Genomic DNA, 21484 nt, shown 5'->3' with positions numbered 1-21484 from the left:
TTTAAAAAATATTCCATGTGAAGTACTTCCAAGAATTTTTCTGTAGTCTTAAAGAGTGGGCAACTAATATAAATTTTCTGCTCAGACTCAAATCATACATTAAAAGGACAGGGCTGAGGACTGATTCAGAAAACATAATCCATCAATCTGTTGCCTGCAAGAGACACATCTAAAGCGCACAGACAAGAATATGCTAAGAATAAAGGGTTGGCATAAAGTTTATCAATTAAATTGCAACTCAAAAAGGCAGGGCGGCTTTCTTAATCTCTGACCAAATGGACCTCAAGATCCAAACCATGAAGGGACACTACATAATGCTCAAAGGTTCAGTAAACCAAGAAGCAAACTTAGCACATTGAAAATTTGCGCTCCAAATAATGGTGCGGCGAAATTCGTCAAACAAACTATTGATAAAATGAAAAAAGAAACCACGGACTCAACAGTCATAGTAGTTGACTTTAAAACTCCGCTATCAGAGAAAGACAGATCACTGGTAAAGAAGCTCAGCAAAGAGGCCATAGAGCTAAACAATGTAATTAGACAACAGGACCTGGTAGACATTTATAGAGCTTTCCATTAAAGTGAAAAGGATTTCGCATTGTTCTCAAGTCCACAGGGATCTTTTTCAAGAATAGACCACATTCTGGGACACAAGTCCAGCCTGAGTAAATTAAAAAACATAGATATTATCCAGACATCTTTCTCAGCCATAAAGCTGGAAATTAACAAGAGTATGTCCAGAAAAGCAAGGGCAAACAATTGGAGGATGAACAACGATCTCCTGTGACATGAATGGGTACAGGCCCAGATTAGAGAGGATATAAGGAAGTTTTTAGAAACGAATGAGAATGAGCATACAGCGCATCAAAACTTATGGGACACTGAGAAGGCAGTTTATCAGAGGCAGCTTGATATCATAAAATGCATACATGAAAAAAGACGAAAGGCATATGACAGATACGTTAACACAACACCTCCAACAGCTAGAACAGAGTCAGCAGAACAACCCCTCCAATAGCAAGAGAAAAGAAATAATAAAAATCAGGGAAGAGTTAATTAACAGTGGGAAGACAAGAGAACAATGCAAAAGATAAATGCAGCTAAACACGGGTTCTACGAAAGAATTAACAAAATTGACAGTCCTCTGGCAAAGCTTACCAAGGATGGAAAGGAGCAAAAATCAAAAGCCAGGATGAGGGGTGAATCAGGGGAAATAATAACAGGCCCCAAAGAGATTAAAAGGATAATCACAAAATACTATGAAGGTCTGTATGTTAATAAATTCAGACATGGAAGACATGGATAAATATTTGGAAAAACATTCTCTCCCTAGATTATCTCAGACAGAGATCAAGAACCTCAACAAACCCATAACGAAAGAAGAAATAGAGAGGGTCATCAAAAAACCTACCAACAAAAAAAGTCCCGGGCCAGATGGCTTCACAGCAGAATTCTACCAAGCATTCAGGGAAAAGTTGACACTGATCCTCCACAGAGTATTCCATACATAGAAGAGGATGGCAAACTCCCAAACTAATTTTACAAAGCCAGCATTACTTTGATACCCAAGCAGGGCAAAGACTCCACAGGTATAGAGAATTACAGACCAATATCTCTAATGAACATAGATGCAAAAATCCTTAACAAAATATTGGCCAATAGAATACAAAAGTATATAAAACATATCATCCACAACTACCAGGTAGGATTAATCCCAGAGATGCAGGGATGGTTTAACATGCGAAAATCCATCAATATCATACACCACATCGAGAAGAAAAAGGATAAAATTCATATGATAATATCCATAGACGCAGAAAAAGCATTTGACAACATCCAGCACCCATTCCTAATCAAGACACTCATGAAGATAGGATTGGAAGGTAAGTTCCTCAAGCTAATACAAGCTATCCATGAAAGACCAACAGCCAACATCATAGGAAATGGAGAAAAGACAAAAACAATCCTACTGAAAAAGGGTGTAAGACAAGGATGCCCCTTGTCCCAACCTCTATTCGATATCGTTTTGGAGGTTCTGGCTAACAACATAAGACAGCGGAAGGACATCAAAGGGATCCAAATGGGAGAGGAGGAGGTGAAACTATCGCTATTAGCAGATGACATGATCCTGTACATTGAAAATCCCAAAAGCTCCACTGCTGAAGTGCTTACAGAGATAGAGGAATACGGAAGAGTAGCAGGATACAAGATCAATGAACAGAAGTCGGTAAGTTTTCTATGCACATCAGACAGGACCATGGAAGAGGGGATTAAGAAGGAAGTACCCTTCACAGTAGCTAAGAACAAATGGAAATACCTAGGAATATATTTAACAAAAAATACTAAAGACCTATACAAGGAAAACTATAAGCCCTACTACAGGAAATCAAAAGCGACCTCCACAAATGGAAGACCATCCATCCCCTGTTAGATTGGAAGGCTTAACATAGTAAAGATGACAATTCTACCTAAAGTACTTTACAAGTTCAATGCTACACCAATTCAAATACCATCAACCTTCTTCAAAGAATTGGAAACACTGACCACCAATTTCATATGGAGAGGGAAGAAACCCAGAGAGTTCTTGAGAACTTCTCAAGAAGAAGGACACAGTTGCAGGACTCACCTTACCTGATTTTAATGCCTATTCCATTGCTACAGTGGTCAAAACAGCGTGGGACTGGCACAACCACAGACACTCAGACCAGTAGGAAAGAATAGAAAGCCCAAGAATAAAACCACCAGCATATAGTCAACTGATCTTCAATATGAGTCCACAAACCATCAAGTGGGAAGCACATGCCCTTTTTAACAAGTGGTGCTGGAAACAAGGGATGTACACCCCATGCACAAGAACAGACTCAAGGTGGATCACAGACCTAGAAGTTAAACCCCAAACCATCAGGACCATCAAGGAGAGAAGTGAGACTAACCTCAGAGCACTGGCCCAGGGAGCACATAGGCTCACTGCAATAGCGAAGGTTACACACACAGGTGAATGGAAATCAACAAATGGGATTTAATAAGAATAAAGCACTTGTGCACCTTGAAAGACTTCATCAAGAGAGTGATAAGACAACCCACAGACTGGGAGAGGATTTTTAGTAATGACACATCGGACAAAAGGCTTCCTTACTAAAATCTACAACACCATCATGACCTGCAAAAAGAGGAAAACAGTTAACCCCCTAAGGAAGTGGGCAAAAGAACTGAAAAGAACTTTCACTAGGGAGGAGACCCATATGGCCAATAAGCGTACGAGAAAGTGTTCCAGGTCATTAGCCATAAGAGAAATGCAAATCAAAACAACCATGAGATACCACCTAACATCCTTGAGGTTAGCCCAATTCAGCAAATCAGAGAGCAACAAGTGTTGGAGGGGCTATGGTGAAGTAGGAACCCTCCTCCACTGCTGGTGGCTGTGTAGATTTGTACAGCCACTGTGGAAAGCAATCTGGCGATACTTAAAGAAAATGGAAATTGATCTACCTTATGACCTAGTCATCCCTCTACTGGGCATATAACTGGTGGAAGCAACAAATAAAACACGACCAGTCATCTGCGCTCCAATGTTTATTGCGGCACAATTCACACAAGCAAAGACTTGGAAACAGCCTAAGTTTCCATTGATAGATGAGTGGATTAGTAAATTCTGGCACATACCCACAATGGAGTATTATGCAGCACTGAAAAGCATGAACAATCACATGAAACATGTCGTTTTTTGGGAAGAGCTGGAAGGAATCATGTTAAGCAAGGTAAGCCAAACTCAAAAGGAGAGGTATAAAATGAGTCCCCTGAGGTAAGTACAATCAGCATGCCAGGAATAGAAGAATAAACATCTATCTCACAATAAACAGGTGGAAACATAGATAGTTGGAGGGAGCGCAGGTCACACCTAGGGAGGTACATGAGAGTCCAACATAAAGAAGGGGAAGGGGGGCAGGCGGAGGGAGAAGCGGGGTGAGGAGAAACGGAGTTGATGACATGGGGGGAACAGGGCACTAACACACCCCAGGGGGAGAGTATTGGTTGTGTCCCCACAGAACTGGAACATGCATACAGACCCCACCACGACACACTAAACCAGGAGGGCAAAGTAAAGTGCAGAGGAATCCACAAACAGACTGGACCATACATCAGCCCTAACTAGAATTAGCCCAACACCCACCATCGAATGGAGTACCACAGAAAATGAAAGGAGATTGTCTGGTGTGGGAAAAGAACTGGCCCACCACACCACACCCAAAAGGAGGCTGAAACAAAGGAAGGAGGAAGAATGGAGCAGAGCACACCTGGGCCCACCAAGCTTAGAGGACAATAGCCCGGCTCCGATGGCTCAATGTACAGAGAGGACCATATAGCTGATCCCACGGCGAGATGTGACACCCTGCACTGACCCATGGCCCTACATGGGACAACATCGGAGAAACATTGTGGGATGTGTGACTGAGCTGACCCTATCACATTGTGGCAAAACACTAGGGGCGTGCAATGGAACGGCGCGTGAGCAGAGCATGGAGATCCTCAGACTAGTCTGGAAAACACTCCTAAGGGTCAAGAAACAGACCTTGAACTACAACCAGGCTTTCCTTGTTTCCCCTCCCTTTTTTCTGTCTTTTTGTTTTGTTTTATTCTCTTTTTCCTTTCTTTTAAATTTTCTATGACAGTGGCTTTTTGGTTTGTTAGCTTGTCAGTGTTGCTGCCGTCATCCCCGTGTACTTATGTGACACTTTGGTGCTGTCAAAGCCATCCTCAATTTTATGCACCTATTAATATATCTGCAGGTCCACCTAGATAAGATAGGCTGGACAAACAATGTGAGAAGAAAATAATGGGACCAACGGTCCCGGAGGGACATGAGAGTGTGGGAGGTAGGGGTAGGAAGAGGTGTTGGCCAACACAAGGACAAGGGCACAAGGAGTGGTTCAAAATCAGTGGCAGGAGGGGATGGGAGGACTGGTAGGGAGTGACCAAGGGCAAGGTACCTGAGAGGAATTACTGAAACCAGAATGAAGGCTGAACATGGTAGTGGGACAGGAGGAAAGCGTAAGGAAACAGAGGAAAGGAGCAGGAAGTAAAGGGCATACATAGAAGCCTAAATACAGACATGTACATATGTAAATATACTTGTGATTATGGGGGAAATAGAACTATGTGAATATATTTATAGGTTTAGTAGAAGAGTGTCAGGTGGACATTGGGCCCTCCTCGCACGCATTCCCTTAAAGAGCACCTTGCTCTGCTAAACAGTCATTCCATGATACCCACCTTTCCGACATGATCGCTGAAGCCAGATACGTACATAAGCACATGTGATGGTGCCCGGCTATATAGCATCTGGGTTCTTAAAGACTTGAAGGCAAACAAGCAGCCATCTAGCTCAGAAGCAACAAAACTCACAGAGAAGAAGCAGACAAGCCTGTGCAAACACAAGGTGTTGAATGGACCAGGTAGCAGACACCAAAGAACAAACACCATCATTGTGTGATCACCTTCTCCACATAAACGCTGAAGACGAATGTGTGTGTAAGTAAGTGTGGTGAAGAAGGCTTATGGTGCCCGGCTATCAAGAGATACAGCATCTGGGTTCTTAAAAGCTTGAAAGTAAACAAGCGGCCATCTAGCCCATAAGTAGCAAAACCCACATGGAAGCAGCACACCAACATGTGTGATCATGATGGGCCGAGGGGACCAGGTTTCAAGCACCAAAGGTGGGAGGGGGGAGTTATATCATCGTGAATGAGGGGAGTGCGTGATGGGGACCCAATGCCCATCTGTAGACAACTGTACATCCTTTGCAGAGGGGTAGTGGGGAAAGAGATGAGTCACTCTGTGTTCAATGCAGCAATAATGAAACTCACAACCTTCCTCTAGATCTTAAACACTTACTCCCACCACTATCATGATCCCAATTCTACCTGGCAAACCACTTTAGACCAGAGGATGCACAGCAGTACAGATGGGAACTGGAAGCACAGGGAATGTAGGACAGATGAACCCCTCAGGACCGACGGAGAGAGTGGCGATACTGGGAGGGAAAGGAGGGTAGAAAGGGGGAACCGATCACAAGGATCTTCATGTAACCTCCTCTCCGGGGGATGGACAACAGAAAAGTGGTTGAAAGGAGATGACAGGAAGTGTAAGATAAGATGAAATAATAATTGATCAATTATAAAGGGTTCATGAAGGAGGGGGGAGCGAGGAGGGAGGGGGATAGAAAAAAGGAAAATGAGCAACTGATTCCAGGAACCTAAGCAGAAAGCGAATTTTGAGAATGATGAGGGCAATGAATGTGTAAGCGTGTTTTACACAATTGTTGAATGTATGGATTGTGATAAGAGTTGTGAGCCCCAATAAAATGATTTTTTTAAAACCAAGAAAAAGGATAAAAACATACACAAAAATTATTAGGGTTTAAAACGTTACAGAATAAATTGGTTTTCCATTCAAAAAAAATTCTGCTCTAGTAAATTGAAATCCATGTGAAAAATACATGCATGAAATCTCAGGTAAGATCCTTCTGAGAGAAGTTTAGTATTATATGTAAATATATGTTTGGTGTGACAGAGATGATCAGATAAAACCCTCCTACTAAAGACTTCAACATTAAGAAGATTATTATTCTAAAAGATGCCCCCATTGAAATATGTGTCAATGAGACAGGAAGCAGAGTGGACCCCCATGAGACTGACGAGTTCACACTTTTCTGGAGAGCTGTGAGAAACGGCGTGCCCTGAGAGAGCACTGCCAAGACCGTGGTAAGGTGAAACCCAGGCACAGAGCTGAAGAGCACCCGTATTTCCATGGAGGTGAGATGTGTGATCAAATCCAAATCAATAGAAGACCACTTGGGATCTAAAGCTGATTCTCAAAGAAAACACTCCTAGGTCTGTCATTAGACCACCTTAGATATAAGGAGTTATAAGAAATCATAAACACACACAGACATCTCCTAAGGAGAACGTCAGTGTAGTACAGCTGAATGACAAGGAGAATAAGAACACATCAACGTTGTGCATGTGCACGAACCATCGGTGCTACCAACTTTACACACGTGTCATCCACCAGAGGTAGCCAAGGTCTAGGTCAGCAGTGGGGGGTGAACTATGTGTTTTCATGGTTTCCCTTCTTGACCAAACTCACTGCCATCCAGTCGAAGCCGAATCATAATGTGACCCTCTCTGAGACTGGTGGATTTTACCTGCCCACCTTGCAGTAATCAGATCAATTCCTATCCCACCATGCCACAGAGAAAATAAATTTAGCTTCCCCATTTTCCCTATGTCGCACCCCTAGTAAATGCTAATATTTATGTCACTGGATTTGCCTCATCTGGACAACTCATACTAGTAGACACAATGCCTGTGTGTGTGCATCTGACGGCGATAACTGAAAGGAACTCTGGGAATGTAGTGATTGCATGTTATGCTGTAAGAAGCAGTTCAAACCCAGCAGCCACTCCAAAGGAAAAAGGTGAGACTTACAACTCTCATGAAGTGTTACTGTCTCAGAATCTCACAGGGAAGTGCTGCCTTGCCCTATAGGGATGCTTGGAGGTGGTATTGACTCAAGGACAGAGACTATAATGTTCTCATATTCCATACGTAGAGGAATGTATTTCTCTTTATGGCTGAATTGTATGTGTGTAACACATTGTGTTTACCTACTCATCTGTTCCTGGGCACTTGGTGGGTTTCCACCTTTTTGTCATTGTAATTAATGCTGCAGCCAACTTTGTTGTGCAAGGAACTGTCAGCTTTGGGATGGATGCAAAGCAGGGAGATTCTGTGGCAATCCGATGTTTCATTTTCGGAGGAACCACCAACCTGCTTTTCATGGAGGATGTACCATTTTGCATTTCAACCAGTAATGAATGAGAATTTCTATTTCTCCACATCCTCACCAACACTTGTTATCTTCTATTTCCTGATAATGGAACACATGTCAAATATTAAATGGTCCTGTATTGAAGTTTTGGTTTCTATACCTCTAGCAATTAATGACATTTATAATCTTTTATATGTTTGTTCAACTCATTATCTTTTATTTTATAATTTTCAGCTAAAATGATTAATCTACAATGGAACAAAGAAGGTAACAGTTGACATTAACTGATCTGGTAATAGTAAGAATGAGCGATATCATAGAATATCAGGAATTCCAAAAATAGACTATGTGCACATTCGTTCAAATGAAATTTTTAGAAAAACCTACTGAATGAACTGCAGAATTTTCTAGTATGTCTGAAAGAAGTTCATTTCTGGACTGGAACGACATTTCATAGTGATAGATGCTGTTTTCTGAGGATAAACTTCTATATTACCATGTTCGGCTTGGTTGTTATAGAAGCTAAACCTATGGCACTCACATATGTATAAAAAAGAGCCACACATCAACCAGTAATTTTATGTCAAGAAGGCAGGCAAATCAGCATAATGCAACTCAAGTTCACGAGTCTGATGCTAGACAGAGAGCTCTCTAGACCCAAGTAGCTGTCAGTCAATGATGTAAAAAGGTGCAGCAGGAAGCAGAGAGATCACAGGCCAATACGTGATGAGTCTCATGCATCCAGAGTTGGGGGAAACACGACAAGGTGCAGAAACTCCTTGGGGTTGGTGCCCCACATGGGGTTCCCATGAAGGCAGCCACAGAGCAGAGAGAGAGACAAGTTCCCTGTGTCTCTCATTAAAAGTCACGCACCCCAGGAGGTATCACCAGGCTACCACGTGATTGGTAGCATTCCACCCCGATATTTTCACGCAGGTTCAAGTTGACATAAAATATAACCACCATACTATCATCCTCCACTTTCCTGAGAAAATGTCTAAAAAAGATGCTTTTCAACCGATTAGTCATCTTCTAAACAGAAGTCATTCTAGTGGTGGTTGATTCAGGAGTGTTCACAAAAATGTCCATCCTCCTCCCTTAGAGCAGTGCAACAGGGACACTTCAAGGAAAGCCAAGGCCATTCCCAATACACCAGTTCATGGACTCAGTTTGCATGAGTCAGGGGCTGGGTCCTTCATGCTTCTCACATGGAGTCCCACCATCCAGAAGCAGTTGGCCTATGAAGACCTAATCCTGCTCTTTAATGACTGCTCTCTGCAAAAGAAATTTAGCATCATCCACCACAGCGTCAAGAAAATGATTCTGCAAATAGAAAGTCTTTCTAAAGTAGAGGCCAGTAGCAAGAAATCCTCCACTGATAGCGCAGAATTTCTCCAAAATTTTCAATAGTTTGTCCCCTAGGAGACCGTCATCTTTCTCAACTGATAGCAAATATGGAGACTTCAAGTTTGTCTTGAGTTCTTCTACTGACAAGTGCAAGTCCTTTGCTATATGTTCCAGAGATGCATCATCCACCCCAAAATAAGACCGATAGAAAGTTAAGTTCTCCTCCAATTTCTGTATGTCGTGGTCACTGATGTATCCCATGACAGGAATCGTGGCAAGTGCTCCACACTTCAGGGCCTCCAGCCAGATCTTCTGCCTCAAACAATCCTTCCTCCGTTCAATGGCAGCATCCGTAACACAAGGAAGGCACTGCATGAAGATGTGGCGTTTATAAGCTGGAAGCTCCTCCAGAAGGGTGCTCTCCAGCTTTGGGAAATCGTACTCAGACAATTCAAAACTGGAGATTAAAAAGACCGGAGCATCGTAAACGTCAATGGCCCGCAGGTTATCCAAGCAGTCCTCTCGGATCATTTGTAGGGTTTTCTCCTTACGGAAGGTCTTGGGTTTAGCTCTTTTTTGATTATATATATCACTGTCCACCCTGGATCGGACCAAGTAGAAATTCTTCTTCATTTTTTTAATGACTGTGGCCAATTTTGAATCGTTTTCTTTAAAGCGTGTAGCACAGATGATAATAAAAAAGTCATACTCATTAAAGTTCATTTTCTTCAGATACTCTTGAGGCTGAAATTTAGTGGTCCCAATGCCAGGCAGGTCCCACAGTTTCACATTGGGGATCTTTGGGTGTGTGTATGACTTTCTCTCCATCGTGGTCTCCACTACCCCACAGGCAGCTGCATCTGTCTCTTCATGCCCAACACCTCTCAGGGCATTAATGAAACTAGATTTTCCTGACCCAGACTCACCTGTCACAGCAATATTTATTGTGGCATTCTCAATCTTTTTCATTGCGTCACTGATCACATTAGCTGTCCTTTTAACATCCCCTTTTTCCATATTTGATTTAATCAAATTGATAATTTCAGAAGAGAGCATTTGGCTTTCCATCTTGAAATCCTTAAAAAATTCCTCGACACTAGAGGCCCAATTTTTATTCTTTGGATCAGCGGATGTATTGGAAAATGACTGGCCCATTGTTGTGAGTAGTATAGGACACTAAAGAGAGGGAAGAAAAAGGAAATAAAAAGATATTAGTAGAGAAAGTGGTACCAATACTCATCTCAGTGTATAGACAAAGCTGTCTATTCTTTTTGAATGCAAGTTTTGTCTAGATTCCTGGATTGATATAAAGTTTACATGGCTGAGATAGCACTTTACCTTGGAATGCTCTGCTTGTTGAAAAAACTTAGATAATGGTGTCCATTATATTTCAATGACTCACCCAGTTTAGGCAGAAGCTGATGGGAAAACTTCGTCATAACCTTGGAAACAATTAAAATGATCACAAAACTAAGCAAAACATTGGAATAAAACAACTTCAAGTGGGAAGTGCTGTCACATGTTAGGAGAGCTATGAACTTTCTGTGTGCTGCCCTCTGGCACCTGTTTGACTTGGGACGAGTCCCTGAGTCCTTGGTATCCTTCAATCCTGAACACAAGCCTCATTTCTGGCACTGGAAGGGGACAGCAAACATGATTCACAAGTGATAGTGTGTTTCTGATGTGGCCTGCCTGGAGATGTCTAAAGAACTGAAAGAAACCTTCATTTCTGTTCGGCCTCACTCAGAGCTCATGTGCCGCTGAGGGAAAAGGACATTGGTGGAAGTCTGTGACCTCCTGTAATCACCTTGAACGAAAGCACAAAACACCAAAAGGAGTGTCAGAAAAATGGACTCCTTCGGGACGTGAAGTCTCAGAAACAGGTGTGTGGACCATGCACATTGCTTGTGAGGCGCCTGGAGTTGGTTCCAACTCAGAGCAACCCAATGTGCACTCAAACCCAACACCGCCCCTCCTGCACCGCCCCCACCGTCCTTCCTATGCTGAGCCCAGGATCACAGCTAGTGTGCCTAGTCACCTTCTCTGGGGGCTTTCTCTTCTGCACCGCCCCTCCACTTTCCCAAGCCTGATGTCCTTCTCTAGGGATTGCTCTCTCCTGACAACATGCTAACGTGGATGGGGACACTTCCAGGAGGATGGTGCCCAGGGAAGGGTGACCACGTTGGGAGCTCTGTGAGTGATTGCTGGGTTGGGGGACTGAGAGTCTACGTGGGGGCTCTGGAATGCACATTTGGTCCTAGCAGCCCCGCAGGGCTCTGTCCCACTACATGGGATGACAGTTCCCGTGGCTCACTTTTGCCCTGCCTTGCCATCCACGATGCTGAGCTGCCACAGCTTGCAGCCTAACACCCAGACCATAGTACCCGGTGCCACTTGCACCATTTATCCTACCCACGATTCATGGCTGAGGTACAAGCTGCATGTCTGCCCAAATCACTGGCAGAATCTGGGTGGTCCACGGATTGAGCTGGCTCGGTCTGCACAGCCCACGCTGCTAGAAGAGGATATACCACGACTGTGGAGCCCCTGCCGTCCGACAGCCCCACCAGAGAGTGTGTGAGAGGACTGCAGACCTGCTACCCACGCTGTTTGTGTCACCTGGGAGACATGTCTACAGAGAACTCTGGCCCCAGTCCATACTGCTTACAGGGCCTTAGCCGTCCATTAATCGGACAACCTGGTCTAGGGGCCCAAGCCTCTGGTGCTGCCCAGGACTTGCATCTGCAATGAGTTCTGCCCCTCAGTCAGCACTGCCTGTGTAGCCTAAGAGGTCCATGGCTAAAGGTCCTGGCCAGGGCAGACTGAGCAACCACACAGCTGGTGCAGCCAGCAATTTGCCACTGCGTTTCACAGCACGAGGCCCACTTGGGGCACTCATGCCACCTTTCACACAGCCCATGCCACCACAGCCCAAAAAGTAGAGCTGCTCTTGCCACACATGGACCCCGCCAGCACTGTCCCCAGCCCTGTATACACCACACAACGTAATAGCTGCAGCACCAACACAATACCATACAGACACAACTCACATCAGTAGCCAATAAAGGAAAGTAAGAGAAACAGATTGAAATGTCCAAAGAGGATCTGAACCTAGTGGCATACATAAAATAAGCATTTTGTAATGCTCATCTTCCCAACATGATCGCTGAAGACAAAATGGGTGCATAAGTAAATGTGGTGAAGAAAACTGATGGTGCCTGGCTATCAAAAGATATAGCATCTGGGGTCTCAAAGGCTTGAAGATAAACAAGTGGCCATCTAGCCGAGAAGCCTACATGGAAGAAGCACACCTGCCTGTGTTATAATGGGGTTGTTGATGGGATCAGGTACCAGGCATCTAAGACACAGAACAAAATCATACCCAAGATGAATGGGGGATGGGGAAAGGTCGGGGGAGGAGGGGCAGAGAGTGAGACACAATGCCCATCTGTAGACCATTAGACATCCCCTTACAGAGGGGTCTCAGGGAAGAACTGAGTCAGTCAGGGTGCAATAGAGCACTGATGAAACACACAACTTTTCTCTAGTTCTTTGGTGCTTCCTTTCCCCCACTATTGTGACCTCAAGTCTACCTTACAAATCGGATTAGATGAGAACATGCACACTGCTACAGATAAGAACCAACAATGAGAGTGGAGATACTAGGCAGATTAGGGGAGGGTGGGGGGGAGAAATCGGGAAACAATCAAAAGGGTCAAACTATAACCCCCTTTCAGTGGGACAAACTACTGAAAAGTGGGTCAGGGGTGACAGAGGACCGTATAAGATATGAAAATAATAATCTATAACTTATCAAGGGTTTGTGAGGGAGGGACATTGGGGAAGGGAGGGAGCGGGAAGAAATGGGGAGCTGATATCAAAGGGTCAAGTGGGAAAAGAATGCTTTCAAAATGATGAAAGCAGCATGTGTACAAATGTGCTAGACACACTGGACGAATGCATAGATTGTGATAAAAGATGTAAGTGCCCCCAGTAAAAGTAGTTAATAAAAATGTTTTAAAAGCAAATGGAAATCTGAAAAACAGTAGGAGCTGCTATTCTCATCACTGAAGATGCAGGAGATAAGTAGAGATACGTATGGTCACTATATGATGCTTAAGGGATCAGTAGACCAAGAGCCAGCAAGCATAATAAACATACACACACACCCAATGGAGACCCACAAAAAGCACCAATCAAACCCTTCAAAAGATGAAAAAGAGAAATCACAGGATTGAACATCATAGTAGGAGACTTCAGTGCACCCCTTCCCAAGAAAGACAGATCAGCGGGAAAGAAGCTCAACAACAAAGAAGCTACAGAACTAAATTCTACAATCAGACACCTCAGCCTGATATAGTCACAGATCTCCACCCAACTGCAAGTAAAAAATAGACATTTTTTTCAAGTGCACATGGGACATATTTGAAAATAGACCAAATGCTGGGACACAAGTCAAGCTTGAGTACATTCAAACATATAGAGGTCACACAGACTTCCTTCTCTGACCACCATGCCAAAAGTTGGAAATCAACAACAGAAAGACCAAAAATACAAAGGCAAATACATGGAGGCTAAATAACATACTTCTTCAAAAGGAGTATGTAATGGCCCAAACTAGAGATGAAATTAGGGAACTTTTAGAAAATAATAAGAATGAGAATACAACATACCCAAACCTACGGGGCACAGAAAGGCAGCTATCAGAGTATTCTAGATAGTGATAGATGCACCTACGAAGAAGAGCGAGAGTCTAATAGTCAATACGTTCTCACAAAACCTTCAGCAGTTGGAACAGCGTCAGCAGAATAATCCTTCTAATAGTAAAAGAAAAGCCATTTATAAAAATCATGGCGGAGATAAATGAGTAGGTAAACAACCACAACAACAAAAATTGGAAAAATAAACTCAGTAAAATGTTGCTTCTCCTAAAGGATCAACAGAATCAACAAAGTGCTAGGAAACAAAGGATAACCAGGAGCAGACATCAACATCCAAGATGGGGGATGAAAGGGGAAATTACAACGAACCCGAATGAAATTAAAAGACTAATTACACACTACTATGAAGGATTGTTCTCCAATGAATTCAACAACTTGGAAGATATGGACAGATACCTGGAAAAACAAACCCTCCCCAAATTGTCTCATATGGGCATCAAGAACTTGAATATACCCATAACAAAAGAAGAAACTTAAGGTTTTCAAGGTTATGAAGGAAATATCCACTTAAAACAACAAAACCCTGCCCAGATAGCTTCACAGGGGAATTCTACCAAGCATTCAGGGTAGAGCTCACACCAATTCTATGCAAACTCTTCCAGAACAAACAAAGGACAGTAAACTCCCAAATACATACTAAGAAACTAGTTCAACATTGATACCAAAGCTGGGCAAGGATTCCACAAGAATAGAGAACTGCAGGCCAATATCTCTAATGAACTTAGATGCAAAAGTCCTTAGCAAAATCTTGGGCAAAACGATACAAAAGTACATGAAAAAAATCCATCATAACCAAGTGGAATTCATATCAGGGATGACGCAACATCCAAAAAGTCATCAACATTGATGGCAATATATGTACAAGTGTGCTGAATACAACTGAATGATGGATTCTTATAAGATTTGTAAGAGCCCCCCAATAAAATGATTAATAAAAAAGAAAAGCCATCAACATTATCCATCACATTGACCGGAAAAAGGATAAGAAACACATGATAAAATCAATAGATGCAGAAAAAAGATTTGACAACATTCAATACCTATTTCTAATTAAGACACTCAAGAAGACAGAATTGGAGGGAAATTACCTCAATAGAAAGTAAAAGGAAATAGAGGAAAGAAATAAGAGGAAAGGGCGCTTATACAGGTCTAAATACAGGCATGGACATATGTAAATGTACTTATATATAACGATAGGGAAACAGATATATGTACATATATTTATATGTTAAGTATTGAGTTAGCAAATGGACTTTTGGCCTCTAGTCAAGTATTCCTTCAATGCAAGAAAACTTCGTTCTAGTAACCTGGCATTCTGTGATGCTTACTTTCCCAACAAGATCGCTGAAGACAAAATGGGTACATGAGCAAATGTGGTGGAGAAATCTGATGTTGCCCAGCTATCAAAAGATATAGCACCTGCAGTCTTAAAGGACTGAAGACAAACAAGCAGCCATCTAGCTGAGAAGCAACAAAATCCACATGGAAGAAGCACACCAGCCTGTGTGATCATTAGGTGTCTATGGGATCAGGTACCAGGCATCAAAGACCCAGAACATAAAAGCATATCAATGTGAATGAGTGGGTGTGTGGAGTAGAGACCCAAAGCCCATCTGTAGACAATTGGATATCTCCTTACACAAGGGTCACAAGGAAGAGAAGAGGCAATCAGGGTGCAGTATAGCACTGAGGAAACATGCAACTTTCCTCTAGTTCTTTAATGCTTTCCCCCACTATCATGACCCCAATTCTATCTTACAAATCCGGCTAGACTAGAGCATGTACACAGGTACAGATAAGAGTGGGAAATACAGGGAATCCAGGACAGATAAACCCCTCAGGACCAATAATGAGAGTAGCAACCACAGGAGGGGTGGAGGAAGGTGGGGGGAGAAAGGGGAAACTGACTGATCATAATGATCTACATATAATCCCTTCCCAGGGGACAGACAACAGAAAAGTAGGTGAAGGGAGACATGTAAGTGTAAGGTGAAGGGTGAAAGTCAGTGTAAGACCGGGGTCCTCAAACTATGTCCCGCCGGCCACATGGGGTCTGCCGAGGACATTTATCTGGCTTGCCGGGTGCTTTTGCCTTTTTTTTTTTAATTTCAAAATAAGATATGTGCAGTGTGCATAAGAATTTGTTCATAGTTAAAAAAAAAAACTATAGTCCGGCCCTACAACGGTCTGAGGGAGAGTGAACTGGCTCCCTGTTTAAAAAGTTTGAGGACCCCTGGTGTAAGACATAAAAAAAAAATTATCAAGGGGTCACGAGGGAGGGAGGGTGGGGGAGGAAATGGAAACATGAGAACCAGATATGAAGGGCTCAAGTAGAAAAAAAGTGTTTTGAGAATGATGATGGCAACAAATGTACAAATGTGCTTGACACATGGATGTATGTATGTATGGATTGTGATAAGAGCTGTGTGATCCCCCCAATAAAATGATTTTTAAAAACATAGAAATTACCTCAATATAATAAAAGCTAAATATGAAAAACCAACTGGCAATGTTAAAATTGATGGAGAAAATATGAAAATGTTCCCATTGAAAAGGGGCACCTAACAAGGATGTCAAGGATGCCCATTGTCCTGACTTCTATTCAACAGCATCCTCGAGATCCTAGCTAATCATGGAAGGCAACAGAAGGATATCACAGGTGTGTGTCTGGGGAAAGCAGAAACAAAATTATCTTTGTTTGCAGATAACATGATTCAATGGTGGAGTGGCAGGATATAAGATGAAGAAATGGAAATCAATTGGATTGATATATAACACTGATGCGATTACAGCAAAAGATTTTTTAAAAGTAGTACACTTCAAAATAGTCAAGTACAAATTGAAATATCTAGGGAAATACCTACCAACAACAAAAAGACCTGTACAAGGAAAATGACATTATGTGGGAAATAGCACTGAGGGAAATATGACTAGGGTTATATTCCCTAACTTATAACAGAGGGAATCTGGAAAGCTAGCATTCCACGGTAGGAAAGCCACCACTTTGGTAAGGCAGAAATAAAGTCCAAGTACATTGTCCTGCTTTAAATATCATTCCCACGGATTCTCCCCTAGCAGCTATGCTGCCTTAGAATGGTTGTTTCTCTCTCCCTATAGAAGCAGACATTCTGGTTACCTCCTTTCACCATGGCACCCATCCCACCTCAGGGATGACTGGCATGAGTAAGATATGTTAATAAAATATTACTTTAAAATAATATTAAAATAAAGTATACGAGACAATGTCATCCTTGCCTAAAAGAAGCACTCTGGCTGTCTTCCATCAAGACAGATTTGTTTGTTTTTCTGGCAGTTCTTGGAAAGTTCAAGAATCAATATCCTTCGCTGGCATCATAATTCAAAGGCATCGATTCTTCTTCAGTCTTCCTTCTTCAATGCCACACTTTCACATGCATGTAAGGTGACTGAAAATGCCATGGCTGGGGACAGTCACACCTTAGTCCTCAAAGTAACCTCCTTGCTTTTCAACACTTTAAAGTAGTCTTGTGCAAGTCTGGGTACTTTAGAGAAACAAACCCACAGAAACTCATGTATAAGAGAGGGTTTTATATAAAGGGTAAGTGCACATCAAGAAAACATCCCAACCCAGAGCTGCCTAAGCCCACAAGTCCAACATTAACCCATTAACCCCTATGTCCAACACCAATCCACAAAATCCTCCTTCATCTCATAAACCACACACAATGATACCGACCGAAGGAGGTAAGCTGAGTCAGTGAACGTGTAAGCATCTCAGCGCTGGCAGGAGTCTTCACATAGCTGCTCCAGCACCCAGGGCTGCATCGGGGTAGTTCCATGTGGCTTCTCCTTGGGGATGTCTTGCAGGAAGTGAGCCTTGCCAGCTGAAGCAGGGAACTGCTAAGGCAGCTGCACCCTGGTCTGACCATCACAAAGCAAGAGACCCGAGAACTAGAAAGGCAAGGCTCACCAAGCCATTTATCTCTCCACCCTTCAATTAACCCCACATGTGTTTATTGGCCAGGTTGGCACAATAAACTTTAATTATATCAGGTCTTGTGTAGCAGATTTGCCCAATGCAATTTTTCTTGACTGCTGCTTCCCTGAACATTGCTTGTGGATCCAAGGGAAATTAAATCCTTGGCAATTTGAAGAAAACAAATGGGGCCTTCACAAATGGAAGACTGTTCCATGCTCCTGCATTGGAAGACTCACTGTAAAGATGTCAATTGAAATGGAAAAGCTGACTACCAACTTGATAGGGAAAGAGAAGCCCAGAATTGGCAAAGAATTCCTCAAGAAGAGCACAGTGGGTGGCTTGCATTAGCTGACTTTAAACTGATGATACAGCCACAGCTGTAAGAACACAGCATGGTCCTGGTACAGTGACAGATACTCGGACCACTGGATAAGAACAGAAAACCCAGAAATCAAAACAGCAGCGTACACACAACTGCTCTTTGACAAGGGCCAACAATATCAAATGGAAAGCGGAGGCCATTTTCAACAAACGGTGCTGGCAAAACAGGATATCAACCTCCAAAATGGAACAAGAGCCTTACCAACCGACTGGAAGAGATCCGTGCTGTGCCCATTCCAAGAGAATGTGGCCCTATCAGAGTTTTATCCTTTGGCCATACTTATTCAATCTATATGCTGAGCCATAATCCGCGAAGCTGGAGTATAGGAAGAAGGTTGCATCAGGAATGTAAGGCTTATTAACAACCTCCAATATGCAGATGACACAAGCCTGATTGCTAAAAATAAGGAGGCATCAGTATGGATTATAAATCGATATAAAGACGTAAAAAACCTTCCAAACTGGACCAGTAGACAACATCATAATATACAATAAAAAAAAAACACAACGTTGTCAAAGATTTTATTTTGCTTGCATCCACAATCAATGCTTATAGAAGCAGGAGTCAAAAAATCCATTGACAGAGGCGGCGCCGGCGGCGGGGACCGTGCGGGAGCCGGCGCGCCAGGGGCGCGGGCCCGGGGGCTGGGCGCCGCCGCTGTGGCCCCGCTCAGGGATGTGGCCGGTCGGGTGCCCCGCACACCTGGGACGCGGCGCCACATTCCCCTTCCGCCTTGGCCCAGGAGCCTAGAGGGGTCGGGACCGCCCAGGCTCCCCTTGCCCTCCTCCCCGCCCCGCACCCGTCCAGCTCCGGCAGCGGCTCCCCCTGCTCTTCCTGCGCGTCCTCCTCCCCTCTCCCGCCGGGCCGCTGGTTGCACCGCCCGCGGTCTGCGGGGGCCTCTCCCCAGCCGGGTGCCGGCCTTGCGCTCGCGTCTGCACCCCCTTCCTCTGGTCTGCGGGACCGCACCCCAGCCCTGCGAGCGAGCCCCGGGCGCGACACAGCCCTCCGCACTAAATGGTGGCCCGGACGTCATTGCCCTCGGCGAACCAGCAGGACACAGACTCAGGTCTGTGGAAGGCGGTAGAGAACCACACAGCCAGCCTTCCAAAACAGAACATTCCCCCGGTAGAAACTCCGTTAAGTCAGCAACAGATGAGCAGCCGCACCTTGGAAACGATCTATTACAAAAACAACAGGGAAAGGAAATGTTGGCAAAGTGCAATTGGCAGGGCATGTGCCAAAGAGGTTGCTAAATCCTACCCGTCTGCAGAAGGTGTTTCCAGGAGTATGAATCCTGAGGATACCGAACCATCCTAATAGAGTAAAGCCATTTGAAGTTATTGAAACAGAGAAGACCCTCTATTTCATCGTGGAATACGCCAGTGGGGATTGTATCAGCTGTACGGTATTGTCATAAAAATCCACTGTTCATCGCCATCTTAAGACTGAGAACCTTCTCCGTGATGCTGATGTGAATAGTCAAATTGCTGACTGTGGTTTTAGTAATGAATTTACAGTTGGAAACAAATTGGATACATTTTGTGGAAGCCCACCCTAGGCTGCTCCCGAGATTTTCCAAGGAAAGAAGTACGATGGCCCTGAAGTGGACGCGTGGAGTCTGGGAATCATTCCTTAAACAGTGCTCAGTGGCTCATTGCCATTTGATGGCCAGAATTTAAAGGAAGTGAGTCTTATGACTTAATTACCGCATTCCCTTCTACAGGTCCACAGACTGTGGAAATCCTCTGAAGAAATTATTTTGAATCCAATCAAGAGAGGCATCTTGGAATGTAGCAATGGGACTTTCTGACATGGACTCCCTGCTGGTTAGGACACAGCCTTCTAGAGAACCATCCCCCAAGTTCTAGGCAAATAATGAATGAATGCTGGTCATAAAGAAGAAGAACTAAAGCCATACACAGAGCCTGAACTAGATTTCAATAACATAAAAAATAGATATCATGGTCACCATGGGTTATGCACGGGATGAGATAAATGATGCCTTAATAAATAAAAAAGATGATGAAGATGTGGCTTCTTATATTTTTCTAGGTAGAAAGCACCTGAATTTGAAGGAGCGGGGCCATCCATTCCTCCTGCCCTCTCCTATACCAAAAGGCCGTCGGCAAACTGTGGAAAGCGAACAAAAGAGGGATATCCGGACAAAGATGTAGCTCATAACTTGACAGCAAGACAGTTGGGTCAAAAAGTGAGATGACTACCAGTCCTCCTGTGGGGCCAGAAAGAAAAAGCCATCAAGATTCCCAGACGTGTGTTCCTCCTTGCTGTGCCACCCCCAGAATGTACATTGCTACTGGGACTCTTGATGGCTTTTTATTTATTAAGGCATCATTTATTTCATCCTGTGCATAACCACACTTTGAGAAAACGCATGTCTGTCTATTATCGTCATCTACTTGCAATATTTCTTTTGTAGCACCACCCGATAACAAAGACACAATCTAAGGAATGCTTATGTTAGCGGAAACACACTGCTAAGTCCAAGGGAGGAACGACTCCTCCTCTGAGACTTGTTCCAGAATCTGGACGCATCCGCATTTCCAGCCCAGCTTTGTGTGCATCATTTGACCACGGAGACACAACCAAGAGAAGAGCACGCTGATGTGGAGGATGTTCCCCCTAGTCCCTGACCATGAGCTTCTCCTGGGTTTTTGCCTGCGCCACAAGGATACTGTGATAGATGCTAAGGAACTGGAGAAGCCGGCAGACGTCACTGATTCATTCTGCAATGACACACTTGTTTATGCAGATACATTGCAGGAATGAACAAAGTAGAAAGGCCATTGGAGAACTTAATCTACAGAAAGAGAGGAGACAGGACTGGCCACTTGGGTCCTTCAGAACCACCCCCATTGTCCCCAGCGGGGAAGAACAAATGAGACACTGAAGAGTCGGGGCCACATGGAGAAAGAGGAGCTGAGGTAAACCATCCCTCCTTGATCCAAAGGACTCCACTGTGTCCTAGTAGAGAAGCGGGAACCTTACTCCAGTTACAGAGAAAATGGGGAGAATTATTCATCCTACGAGGACAAAAGGTCAGTGTTGTGGGTGTGAATGTGTGTACGTATGTGCCTTTCTGTGAATCAGAGAAAGGAGAGAAATCATCCCGACCACTGCTCCTGCACACAACCCTCTACTCTGAACACGTGAGACTGGATGACAATGAATCCCAAATATGAGAGAGAAACTTCCCTAATTTGGCACAGTTAAGGGAAGTCAGTGATG

At 43.7% G+C, this 21484-nt stretch overlaps 1 protein-coding gene and 1 pseudogene across 1 annotated transcript; one reads left to right on the top strand and one right to left on the bottom strand.

Moving 5' to 3' along the window:
- Nucleotides 1-9078: 9078 nt before the first annotated feature.
- LOC142440247 (interferon-gamma-inducible GTPase 10-like) lies at nt 9079-10332 on the bottom strand. Its single transcript, XM_075542737.1, has one exon. The coding sequence runs from the start codon at nt 10330-10332 to the stop codon at nt 9079-9081; it is 1254 nt and encodes a 417-aa protein (XP_075398852.1).
- Nucleotides 10333-19252: 8920 nt separating this feature from the next.
- LOC142440246 (serine/threonine-protein kinase MARK1-like) lies at nt 19253-20611 on the top strand (annotated as a pseudogene).
- Nucleotides 20612-21484: the final 873 nt, after the last annotated feature.

This window comes from Tenrec ecaudatus, chromosome 2, assembly GCF_050624435.1.
Source record: "Tenrec ecaudatus isolate mTenEca1 chromosome 2, mTenEca1.hap1, whole genome shotgun sequence".
NCBI lineage: Eukaryota > Metazoa > Chordata > Mammalia > Afrosoricida > Tenrecidae > Tenrec > Tenrec ecaudatus.
This window is presented reverse-complemented; position numbering and strand designations above follow the sequence as displayed.